Source organism: Toxorhynchites rutilus, chromosome 1 (genome assembly GCF_029784135.1).
Source record: "Toxorhynchites rutilus septentrionalis strain SRP chromosome 1, ASM2978413v1, whole genome shotgun sequence".
Taxonomy (NCBI): domain Eukaryota; kingdom Metazoa; phylum Arthropoda; class Insecta; order Diptera; family Culicidae; genus Toxorhynchites; species Toxorhynchites rutilus.
Window position 1 is genome coordinate 117,077,223 of NC_073744.1, and position 13,780 is coordinate 117,091,002.

General features: G+C 38.0%; 2 protein-coding genes across 2 annotated transcripts in view; both read left to right on the forward strand.

Annotated features, from left to right (window-relative positions):
• The window catches only part of LOC129761691 (ragulator complex protein LAMTOR3 homolog), a 305,844-nt gene that overhangs the window by 190,078 nt on the left and 101,986 nt on the right, over nucleotides 1-13,780 (forward strand). The window lies entirely within an intron of this gene.
• Nucleotides 11,870-13,266, forward strand: LOC129761660 (ubiquitin-like modifier-activating enzyme 5). Its single transcript, XM_055759396.1, has 2 exons — nucleotides 11,870-12,182; nucleotides 12,245-13,266. Exons 1-2 carry the CDS (start codon nucleotides 11,960-11,962, stop codon nucleotides 13,207-13,209), a joined length of 1,188 nt encoding a protein of 395 aa, XP_055615371.1. The 5' UTR covers nucleotides 11,870-11,959; the 3' UTR covers nucleotides 13,210-13,266.

The window sequence follows — 13,780 nt, forward strand, 5'->3', positions numbered from 1 at the left end:
GAGGAAGCCCTCTGTATCGAGGTGTGCTACGACAAAGAAGAGCAGCATACGAGAATTTTTTGTGCTAGTGCGGATATGGAAGAGTATCCAGAATTTTGGAATATAGATATACACTGCATTTATTTAGATAAACGTATATTTCATGAAAGTATGCTTTCAAATTCCAGCAGGGTAACCTTACTGTTGCGTGTTGTGGGGTTCGATCACGTCTCAAACGGAATATAGGAGCAAAAGTGTTCATAGTTTGTGATCGATATCTAAGTGGGAAGTACAAAGTCTGATGCGAGTTGAACCAAATAAACGAGAAGTGCTGATAGCTTTCGACTCTACTCGACTCTTTCGAGTCTACTGAAGGAATAAAAATTAAATAGCTAAACTAAAAATTGCATTCGATGCATTCTAAAATAATATCCGAAGTGATAAGCAAGTGGATTAAATAATATAATTCCGTAGTTCTACGTCGAAAACTGCGATCGTGTCCTAGATACAACCCATAACATTTTTTTTCGTTATTAAAGAGATTTTCAACCGAAGGCTGGTTCGTCTCTGGGCAGACCGAAAGTTTAACTTCTCTGTAATTGCCATTGTGTTCTTTTTATTGGTATTTATTTGAAGAAGAGGATATAATTGAATGAAAAACTCAAGAAAATATGTTTTATCCAACTTCATTCAGTTTTAATGGTCATCGTATTCAGCCTCCTCAAAACAGAGTTATTTTTGATACCCCAACACAAATAACGAAATTCTACTTTGTTCCTGTTATTAGCAACTGAATGAAAGTATAAAGGACTATGAAATAACATAACAATAATACAATAATTGCATGCTCGAAACAATGTTTTTTTTATATTTTATGCAGTTGTATGATAATTACCAGATTATATAGGTTCTGGAATATCAAGTTTGCATATTTCTAATATTCTTTGTCTCTGTGATCTTGGTAAACTCAGAATTAATGCCTGTTTTTAAATGGTGCATAACAAGATGATACAAAAGCATTTCTAGAAACTTCGTGTGACTTGTTTTATTGTCGATATAGTTCAGCCCATGTATTATAAAATACGCAACTGCGAACTAAACTTGGAGAGTTTAAAAATGAAAATTGGCTTTGTTGTATCTGGATAAAATATCTGGGAATAAATAAAACAGAAGAATATAGATGAGGCCATACATTCATTAGTTCCCATTCTAAAAAATCTTCTAAAATTCTAATGAATTTAGCAGTATTGATTACCGACAACGCTCGTAACTTCACCAGCCAGAAGATGGAAGATTTTTGTAAAGTTCATGGCATCCAGCTTAAGCATACTACGTCATATTGGCCACCGGCCAATGTAGAGGTAAAGCGACAAAACTGCACCATTTTGAAAACATTGAGAATATTTGCGCTAAATGGAACCTACTGGAAAAGGATTTGGAGGTGGCTATGTTTATTCCCTAACAAGACATCCGGCAACTGGACGTTCACCAGCAGAAATTGCGTTGGGCAGAAGATTCCGAGATTGGATTCTGCAGATTCCGAAATCAATTCACGAGTATGAAGAGATCAGAGACTGTGACAAAATTTATAAGAGCAACTCTAAGGTGCTCATACACTGTTTAACCGAAGCCAAATATTTGACTCTTTTTGACAGATAAAATTTGGTCGACGTGGACTGATCAAATATATGCTACACAAAACACAACAAGCAAATATTCAATTTTTGGATGCCTCGAATACTTTTTTAGTCTGTTCTTCGAACCTGTCGGTACATGGTTAGGTTACCTTGAATATTTCAGTCGATTTTATCCATGTTCGGTGTTTGACATTGTTTAACACTGTTGAATATTTAAGAGTGGCAAACAAAATAGTGTTTGTACAAATATCAAATCAAACTTTATCTGTCAAAATATATGAAATATTTGACCTCCGGGCAAACAGTGTACGGCCACCTTAAGAAATATTTCTACTCGCATCATAAAACGAACAAGGTGGATCTTCAGCCTCAAGATATAGTTCTAATGCGTAACCTGTTCCCACAAAATAAACGTTCGCCAATGTTTCACGCTGATCCTGCTAAAGTGATTGGAAAAGAAATATGTCGTATCTGAATAAAATATCTGGGAACACGGGAGGGGTAAATAAAACAGAAGAATATAGAAGTTACTAGAGTGAGTAATTAAATGCGCGTTACATTGGTTAAATCCGATTCCATCCGGGAAATACGAATACAACAGGCTTGATAAACCGTTGATTGATTGAATATAGTTCCAGTTCTTCCACACAAACGAAACCGTGATAACTCAATTTGTTTATTGCAGCTTTGAAGTTTTGGTTGTATCTCAAACCATGTCCATAAAAATAATGATTGAAACGTTATGTAATCAGAAAACCTTCGATTTGTGAAGTGTTCGTTTGAAAGATCTAGGTTAATCAATTGTATAGTATAGGCCCAAAATCATAGAAATACAATGTCACAATCGTTCGAATTCTCGTGCTCAACTGACACTGAGACAAAAGCCTTACTTCTTTTGGCGATATTTTCGGCCAATAATTAGAATTGCATAGAAATGATATGTCTCAAGAACCCTACACATAATTCATGATATCTTCAAAATGTCTTCACAAAATCAAATGTCTTCAAAATGAAGACATGTCTTCAAACCTGGCATCTCTGATCTCGGGTCCTGAATACAAAAGTCATTCTCGAGTCATGGACACACATATGTCCGACCCACGAGTATCAAACGATCGTGGTCTCGGCACTAGGGATACCATCCGTACTCTTTTTAGAGTACATGTACTCTTTTCCAATAAAAAAATCAGTGTACTCTTCTTTTTGCAAAATAAGCCCAAATGTACTCTTTTTAACCGTCAAGTTTCAAAACTAAAGAAAATTGTTATAAACGAATTGTTTTTGAATTGAACTGTACATATACATTTTGCAGTAGTACATTTCATTCCAAAACAAACATTCACTTGCCCTTCCCCCCGAACGTGTAATAAAAACCATTCTCGCACCCACAGTCTGACAGTTCATGATTGCGCTTCTTCGGAATGTTATTTTAATGTTTATTGGTTTTTAGCTATCGTTCGCCTACCTGATTTCTTTTTCGCTGAATACCGAAGTGAAATAATTGAAATTTATCCGAAACTATCTCCTTGCACTATTGTTGTACAATGGTTTAATCGGTAAATATTCTGTAGGATCATATTCGTTGTGAAACCAAATTTCATTGCCTATTTTAGCTTCATCATGTCCCGCCGGAAGAATAAATTTTCTGATGCTCTGCAAAAGGAATTCCCGCAATTCAAACCAACTTCGGACGAATCTGATGTCTTTTGTGAGGTCTGCCAGAAGAAAATTTCCATCGCAAACAAAGGACGAACTGATCTAACTCAGCATTTAGCATCAAAAAAGCACCAGTTAAATATCAGAGCAGCAGGTTCGTCTCGAAAACTTTCGCAACTACTGGTGGTACAAAAGTCCCCGCTCGAGTTAAAAATATTGGCTGCTGAAGCCACAATGGCATTCCATGTCGTTCAGCACAACTATAGCTACCTGAGCTGTGATTGCGGAAGTAAGCTGTTCAAGAAAGTGTTTCCTGATTCAGAGATTGCCGGCAAATTTGCATGTGCAAGAACTAAGACTGAGGCTATAATCAATGACGTTCTGGGACCACAATCAATCAAACTACGTTTGGAGGAGATGCGAAGGCTGGCCGTTCCTTTCATCGGAGTAAGTACGGATGAAAGCAATCATGGGGCGATCAAAATTTTCCCCGTTCTCGTTCAGTATTTTCATCGTGAAAAGGGGATCCAACATGTGCTGTTGTCGTTTGTGTCATTGGAAAACGAAACCTCGATCCGTATCTCCGAGCTATTAATAGAAAATCTGGTGAAACATGAACTACTTCGAAAGTGTGTTGCATTTGGTGGTGATAGCTGTAATACTAATTTCGGTGGGGTTGGTCGCCGAGGAGAACATAATGTGTTTCACCATATGAAACAAGCCACTCAACGTGAACTTGTGGGGGTGGGTTGCCCTGCACATTTGCTTCATAACACCGCTCGTCATGGATTCGATCGTTTGGATGTGGATATTGAGGCTCTGGTTTTGAAAATTTATGGATATGTGTCGAAGCATTAATAATGGTAAAATTTAATTACCAAATTGACTGTGTCCATTTCTATGAAATGATGAAACTGACTCGTTGTTGTTAGGTTGTGTGAGGAGTTCAAATAAGTATAAGCAGTAATGCTTTGTTTTTTTTTTCTTTAAGAAAAGAAAAAGGTGTTTAACTTGACAGAATAAAGATATATGTTGTATCCAAAAACACGTGTTTTTTTGTTGAGAAAAAAATGTACTCTTTTGTACTCTATTTCAGAAATACAAGTATGTACTCTTTTGTGGTATGTAGCATATGGTAACCCTACTCGGCACCACCAACAAACCAATTCATCAGCACTATTCCACACAACAACCCTACACCTGACGAGAGGAAGCCAACCGAATGGTGTGGAAACGTGAGCATTCTTGGCGATACACGTTGTACATCGAATCATCGAGGATCAACAATGATACGGGCGCTACACGATTCGTCTAAAGCCAGCGCTACACGATGCTACGAACACCCTCGAATGTTGGACGCTCGATGATTCGACGCATCGTGTAGTCGACTGACGAGCTACGAACCTCCAATGTCGAGTGTCGAATATTCGCGTTGGAAGGTAATCCGTTCGTTGTGGATTACCTTCCAACGCGAGTGGCACGAGTCAAAGGAGTTTTGCATCCGTATAGCACGATTATCGCTATCTCACTCTATCTACCGTCACCACCCATCTCACTATCCCTCTGCTGAAAAAGTTCATCATCGACATCACGATATGTCAGATGGTGGTAAATTGGTAATTCGCGATGGTGTCGACGTCTGGTGGCGAATTCAAATTAGAGCCATAATTTGTGTCCCAAACTCGTTAGTGTAATCTCTATCAGATTAGAAGACACGAAGCCGGTTTTTAAATTTTAAAATTTGAATGAAAATTTTCACATCATGTTATTTAATTACTTGAAACATGTATTTCTGACTTTCATTCAACCATATGGCTATACAATTACAAAATTGTTGCTGAATTTTTTCATTATAATATAAAATTGTCTTCATAAACAATTTTCGTATGAGACTTTTTCACCAACTGCAAACAAAAATGTTTTTAATTCAAATAGAATACTAATTTGATATGGAAAAGCTAATTTTCATACATAATTTTAATTTTTAAAACGTTCATTCCGACTGAAAAGCAGCTATTCGTTGACGCTCCCCTAAACTAGTAAATGAAGCACAATGCCGCCAACGCGGATCGCTGTTTTGAAGAAAATAAATACTTTTGACGTTTGAGATGTTGGCACCTAAAACATGGCGGGTGTCATACAGCTGGATTTTTGTCATTCGTTGATTCGACACATGATGACATTTGATACACCGCTACACAATTCGTCCGAATCTATCTTTGACAGATTGGTTTGTTTACAAGTTGTAGATGAAGGAACTATAAAATTGATTCATAAAATTCAAAATATTCGGCAAAGTATTGAAGTTTAATAATGTTGATTTCAACGATTTGTAATTTATAGCCGATATCAGTACAATTGCTACGGCAGCAGTTTCAATACTCGCATCGTCATCCAGTTTCCAAACACTCTTGATGATAAATGAAAACAATAAACATTCGATCCAAATACTCGTCGATTGTTTGGACCGATTACATCGCATCGAACATTCACTTCACCGTGTTGCACATTCGTCACAACATTCTTAATTTGTTTCTTAATTTGTTTGATTAATTCTCGAGTCATGCAAAAAATTGTGTTTCATTTGTATGGCAGCCCCCCCTAAGAGAGGGGGGGGGGGTTCTCAAACTGTCACGAAACCCTTCCCCGGCCCCAAAAACCCCTACATACCAATTTTCATGTAGATCGGTTCAGTAGTTTCCGAGTCCATAAGAATCATACAGACAGAAAGACAGACAGACATCACTCCATTTTTATATATCTAGATTCAGTTCTATCGACGAATTATAACTCTTTTAATTTTTTGTATGTATTTTGTTTTTGAGTAATACTTCTAGACCTAGGATCACGATTGGACCTTTGGCTTAGTAAGAAAACGTGAATATTCGAAAGTGTTTATATCAAAAAAAGTATTTTGGGCGGAACGAAGCTCGCCGGTTCAGCTAGTAATTTAATACAATGAAGAAATATATAATTTTTGAAAATACACATCGAACAATTGAAAAGTGTCGAGCAATATCTATACGAATAACCCTCGTTCTGATTGACTAATTGGCACATTCGCCATTGCTACTATACTTGTTGGATGTTTTCCAGTATTTTCTTTGCTTTATTTATTAGTTCCTCCTCAATTTTGTAGCGAGAATTGTTGGACCCCCCGCTCAGGCTTGCCTAGGAATTCTTGATGGCACACAGCAGAGGAATAAACAGCAGTCGAACCACCGAGCGTCCAACATTCGGGGTTGTTCGTAGCATCGTATAGCGCCGGCATAATCGGTGGCGCGATTATGACCTAGTTGCCATGGGCAAGTCTTGCTGATACCAGGAGTACGGCCAACAAAACCAGCTCGACGGAGCAGAGCCAGCGCAGTTGTTAGGAATTAGTTTTTGAATTAGGTACTGAACGCGACAAGAGGTCGCATGTGTAGAAGCAAAATTTGTAAGTTACAATAAAAGTAAAATGAAAGTTATTTTTTATAATCCCTTCATGAGATAGAACATAACTCTCGATCAGATTGCGATACAATCTGGTTCCGAGATATGGGTGTTTTTTCTATGAATAATGCGATTGAACGTAATACCATGGACAGACATACAACTGTACTAGCGCTGTACGTGTACAGCGTTGTACAGGTACCACGATAGCATGGCACACATACTTTAGTTGTACATTGTACCGCATGTCAGACTGACAATCAGAAGTTTGAATTTATTGCATTGTATTTTCACCAATATTTCAATGAAAAACAGGAAGTGGGTTATATCTATGGTATAACCGCAAGGGTGACGTAGGACTATCGTTGATTTAGAGATCATTTGTTTGAAGTTGAATCTAAATCCATTCTGAATGAATGAATAAATGAATATTTGGGGGACTTCGAAAAAGAGAGCGTTACGTTGGAGGCACAAGGTTTTATGCATCCAATATAGGATACGAAACCTTGTTCTGAAGAATAATCTTCAGAAGCTAACCTGCTAACTGTACTTGATTGACAAATCACAAACCCAAATGTATTATATGGATATTTTATGGATAGAAAACATTAAAATAAACTCTTTCGCTTGAATGTCATTTTTAATTCCAAGGGGAACTGGCAGATTATTTTCCAGCAACGATTAGATATTTCCACATTTTCCTCGATACTGGAAGCCAACCAGTGGTTAATACTAACTCGATAACCATCTGTTAATAGTACTTGATGAAAATTTTTGGTCACAGTGTTACATGGATAGAAAACATTCAAATAAACTCTTTCACATGAATGTATTTTTAAATTCCCAGAGGAACTGGCAGATTATTTTCCAGCAATGATTAGATCTTTCCGGAACTTTCTAGATGCTGAATGGCATCCTGCGCGTGTATGTGTCGATCCTTCGCCGTCCACCTCCTCCAGCACGTTAGGCAACGATGTTGTCTTGTCGATGTCCTCTCGAAAAATGAATGTGTCTCACCACCAGAATATCGCTTAAGTATGCTTTTTGTGTGTGATTGAATCGAGAGAAGGTGTGGTTTACGATGGCAATTTGGAAGGCAAACTAGAGGGGAATGAACTCTCTGAGCTCGGAACTTTCGGCGACTGAGCAATAATCGATTGCGGGCGCATACAATATTGGATACGGAAATATCCTACTGATGGGGAAGAATAATCTTCTGAAGCTATCCTGTTAATTGCGATTGATTGAAAAACCACAAAACCAAATGTATTTGGTCACAGTGTTACATGGAAAGAAAACATTCAAATAAACTCTTTAACATGAATATATTTTGAAAATTCCCAAAGGAACTGGCAGATTATTTTCAGTAACGATTAGATATTTCCACATTTTCCTCGATACTGGAAGCCCACCAGTGGTTAATGCCAACTCGATAACCACCTGTTAATAGCACTTGATTGAAACATATTTGGTCACAGTGTTACATGGATAGAAAACATTCAATTAAACTCTTTCACATGAATATATTTTGAAAATTCCCAGAGGAACTGGCAGATTATTTTCAGTAACGATTAGTTATTTCCACATTTTCCTCGATACTGGAAGCCCACCAATGGTTAATGCCAACTCGATAACCACCTGTTAATAGCACTTGATTGAAACATATTTGGTCACAGTGTTACATGGATAGAAAACATTCAATTAAACTCTTTCACATGAATATATTTTGAAAATTCCCAAAGGAACTGGCAGATTATTTTCAGTAACGATTAGATATTTCCACATTTTCCTCGATACTGGAAGCCCACCAGTGATTAATGCCAACTCGATAACCACCTGTTAATAGCACTTGATTGAAATATAATTGGTCACAGTGTTACATGGATAGAAAACATTCAATTAAACTCTTTCACATGAATATATTTTGAAAATTCCCAAAGGAACTGGCAGATTATTTTCCAGCAATGATTAGATCTTTCCGGAACTTTCTCGATGCTGAATGGCATCCTAACTGAAAGAGTTCTGCGCGTGTATGTGTCGATCCTTCGCCGTCCAACTCCTCCAGCACGTTAGGCAATGATGTTGTCTTGTCGATGTCCTCACGAAAAATGAATGTGTCTCACCACCAGAATATCGCTTAAGTATGCTTTTTGTGTGTGATTGAATCGAGAGAAGGTGTGGTTTACGATGGCAATTTGGAAGGCAAACTAGAGGGGAATGAACTCTCTGAGCTCGGAACTTTCGGCGAATGAGCAATAATCGATTGCGGGCGCATACAATATTGGATACGGAAATATCCTACTGATGGGGCAGAATAATCTTCTGAAGCTATCCTTGTTAATTGCGATTGATTGAAAAACCACAAAACCAAATGTATTTGGTCACAGTGTTACATGGATAGAAAACATTCAATTAAACTCTTTCACATGAATATATTTTGAAAATTCCCAAAGGAACTGGCAGATTATTTTCAGTAACGATTAGATATTTCCACATTTTCCTCGATACTGGAAGCCCACCAGTGGTTAATGCCAACTCGATAACCACCTGTTAATAGCACTTGATTGAAACATATTTGGTCACAGTGTTACATGGATAGAAAACATTCAATTAAACTCTTTCACATGAATATATTTTGAAAATTCCCAAAGGAACTGGCAGATTATTTTCAGTAACGATTAGTTATTTCCACATTTTCCTCGATACTGGAAGCCCACCAGTGGTTAATGCCAACTCGATAACCACCTGTTAAAAGCACTTGATTGAAACATATTTGGTCACAGTGTTACATGGATAGAAAACATTCAATTAAACTCTTTCACATGAATATATTTTGAAAATTTCCAAAGGAACTGGCAGATTATTTTCCAGCAATGATTAGATCTTTCCGGAACTTTCTCGATGCTGAATGGCATCCTAACGGAAAGAGTTCTGCGCGTGTATGTGTCGATCCTTCGCCGTCCACCTCCTCCAGCACGTTAGGCAACGATGTTGTCTTGTCGATGTCCTCACGAAAAATGAATGTGTCTCACCACCAGAATATCGCTTAAGTATGCTTTTTGTGTGTGATTGAATCGAGAGAAGGTGTGGTTTACGATGGCAATTTGGAAGGAAAACTAAAGGGGAATGAACTCTCTGAGCTCGGAACTTTCGGCGACTGAGCAATAATCGATTGCGGGCGCATACAATATTGGATACGGAAATATCCTACTGATGGGGAAGAATAATCTTCTGAAACTATCCTGTTAATTGCGATTGATTGAAAAACCACAAAACCAAATGTATTTGGTCACAGTGTTACATGGATAGAAAACATTCAATTAAACTCTTTCACATGAATATATTTTGAAAATTCCCAAAGGAACTGGCAGATTATTTTCAGTAACGATTAGATATTTCCACATTTTCCTCGATACTGGAAGCCCACCAGTGGTTAATGCCAACTCGATAACCACCTGTTAATAGCACTTGATTGAAACATATTTGGTCACAGTGTAACATGGATAGAAAACATTCAATTAAACTCTTTCACATGAATATATTTTGAAAATTCCCAGAGGAACTGGCAGATTATTTTCAGTAACGATTAGATATTTTCACATTTTCCTCGATACTGGAAGCCCACCAGTGGTTAATGCCAACTCGATAACCACCTGTTAATAGCCGCGCGTGTATGTGTGTGTAGCGATGTCTTCCCAGGGAACCGTTTGTGGCATCACTCTCCTCCTGATAGATTCCCTTCTGGCCTAGGGTGCACAAACAGGCTCTTGGTGACACCGTTCATCCGCGCTTTCATGATAAATAAAGAGCTTCACCGCAACAGCGACAACATGCTCCAATCGCTGTTCAATTAGAACTGAGTGGATTTCCGAGCGCCGCTCGCTTATATACCGATTGATGATTTCAATAGCCTGTTTTGAAAGCAATTTTAAGACTATTGAAACAAGTTTTTGGATCAAAAAGTAACAAGTATATAACGCGTAGACATTTTATCTTTCGAATGAAGTGTTTATCATACCATTTCGTTCAGTTGTTTAGGAGCTATTAACGCTCAAAATCTCGGTCTCCGGCGTAACGCTTTCGTTTTCGAAACATTGATTTTACACCCCGGTATAGAAATGAAAGACGTAGTCCTACGTCAAAAGGTTTTTATTTAGCGTCTAAACTATCGAACACAACAAATATGTATCCAATCTGAGTTATTAACTCAAGAGAAAGTCATTGAAAAGAATGTATACCAAATGTTTTGATTCGTTTTGTTCATGCTACCCACCACTAACCGTCTATGGCGCTGCGCACAGTACAACTGTAGCCATGTACAGCGGTAAAATAGGTCGGTACAGGTACAGCGATTGTATCGAGTTGCTTGCATGGTTCTAGCGCTGTACATGGTGACAGACATACAATTTTCGAAGTACAACGCAAGTACAGCTGTATGTCTGTCATAAGTATAAGGGTGCTCATACACTGTTTGACCGAAGCCAAATATTTAACTCTATTTGACAGATAAAATTTGACCAACTGATCAAATATATTCGACGCAAAACACAACAAGCAAATTTTCCATTATTGAATGCCTAAAAGACGAGTGGGTAATGTCGGGACATAACCGGAGAGACGTAGGACTACACCAAGAGGTGTTCATTATTCGAATATCATGGAACACAGATCCCAGAATGACCAACTTTTCATGCACAAAATTACAGAAAAAAATCAAGGAATAAAAAAAAACCTCAACCACACTCAGCAAACACTCAAACGTTTAGGTGGAAATCAAAATCAAAATTTATCGTGCAAATGTTATAGGGGTTATTGTTCGGCCGGCAACGAACACACACTTGATGGCAAGCATAATATGAATTTACCGTCTGGTATCGTGATATAATTTGGCTTTCCATTCCTCATAAATAACCGTTGGTGTACTTGGATAACATAGGCTCTAGAAGGCTCAGCAGAGTAGTGAAATCACTTGGTGTGTGACGTATTAAATAATAGATAAAGATGAAGTTCAAATAAATGCATTGTAGATAATAATGACGTCATGTGTTCACACCCAACCAGTGTGTACGATTAGAAATATACTGCCTTGTGTCGTATCCGTGGAACGATCCACCTGCCAATTCCAGTATCTTGGTCCAGTTTTATTTTGTTGTTGTTATTTGCTGACACGTCTGATAAATTAGAAAGTACATTGATTCATGTTGTGAACGTCGGGATTTGTAAATTAAAAGACGATTAAAAACGGTGGAAAAATGTGCTCGATGGAAGATTTAAAGCAGCAAATTCAGGACTTGCAAAATGAACTGAGTCGTTTGAAAAATGGAACCAGCGGGGGTCACAATGTTAGAGAAAAAATAGAAAAAATGTCCTCAGAAGTAGTAGATTCCAATCCATACAGTAGATTAATGGCCCTGCAACGTATGGGAATAGTGAATGAATACGAGCGAATTCGACAGAAAAGTGTGGCTGTAGTAGGTAATATACATTAGAAGATATTAAAAGAGCATAATTTTGAGATTAAATAATATTTTCAACAGGTGTGGGAGGTGTCGGTAGCGTAACAGCTGATATGTTAACACGTTGCGGTATAGGCAAACTTGTCCTGTTCGATTATGATAAAGTGGAGTTGGCCAATATGAATCGGTTATTCTTTACCCCGGATCAGGCAGGTCTCTCAAAGGTTGAAGCTGCAGCCAAAACCTTGAATTTCATCAATCCCGATGTGAAAATATTGACTAATAACTACAACATAACGACGGTGGAATCCTTCGACAAATTCCTACACGCAATTAAGACGAATGGAATCGAGAATGACACTCCAGTAGATCTAGTGCTCAGCTGCGTTGACAATTTCGAAGCTAGGATGGCCATAAATACGGCATGTAATGAGCTATCCTTAAATTGGTTCGAGTCAGGAGTTTCGGAAAATGCTGTTTCTGGTCATATACAATTCATTCGCCCAGGGGAGACAGCTTGTTTTGCATGTGCGCCGCCGCTGGTAGTGGCTGAGAATATTGATGAAAAGACTTTGAAACGGGAAGGAGTATGTGCTGCTAGTTTACCAACCACAATGGGAATTGTAGCGGGAATGCTTGTTCAAAATACGCTGAAGTATTTACTGAATTTTGGAACAACATCGGATTATCTTGGTTATAATGCGTTAATCGATTTCTTCCCCAAGATGAGCCTTAAACCGAATCCTACTTGCGATGATCGATATTGTATCGAGAGGCAAAAAGAATTTGCATCGAAGCCTAAAGCAATTGTGATCGAAGCTGTTCAGGAGGAAGATGTGCCCTTACACGAGGACAATTGCTACGGCATCGAATTGGTGGAGGAAAATGAACCCGAGAGCGCCCCATCTCTCTCGTGTATCACTGCCTCAAGTGGTTTGAAATTATCATACGAAGCACCGGAAACACAATCTGATGTTGCAATTGATAGTACCCAAAGTGACGACGTTAGTTTAGATGACCTCATGGCACAAATGAAAGCCATATAAAATAAACATTCCGCACTGTGAATGCACATCTTAGTTCTGATCTATAAATATATTAATTTCATTACTTAGAAAAAATGTTTCCAAATAACATTCCGAAAACCTTCGATTCTTTACAGAATTTGTGACCTTTAAAGCTTTGACCTTTGAAGCCGAATATATTATATACTCCATTGCATGCATATTGTTCATGTTAGGAGTAGATAAACCGATAACTGAGGTCATGTCGTACTCGTTGATTTGCGACATTGGATATCTGGATTCTCATCAACCGTAACAATGTCAGTGCCGACCGGAAGTCTAGCTGATAGAAACTAACCTGGCCGACTCGATCTTCTGCTCGTCTTTTTTATTCGAATTTTCGGTCAAACAAAATGAAATTTATTTCAGTAACTCTATTATTGTTCTCTTTTTATGTGCCTCCACATACCACATTAGAGACAAATGAAAAAACAGTTCAACAATTAACGTTGAAAGCAGGTGGCAATAATGCGCTGTTTCGAATAACTGTATCAATTAGCATTACCATACTACCACACAATTGCTACAACGAGCGATACCCACACCAACCCCA

What these genes read in the sequence shown, in the direction of transcription:
- LOC129761660 (XM_055759396.1), top strand. Translation starts at nt 11,960, where the DNA reads ATGTGCTCGATGGAAGATTTAAAGCAGCAAATTCAGGACTTGCAAAAT. An exon ending in GAAAAGTGTGGCTGTAGTAG is followed by an intron (nt 12,183 to 12,244) that starts GTAATATACATT and finishes TATTTTCAACAG; the next exon opens with GTGTGGGAGGTGTCGGTAGC.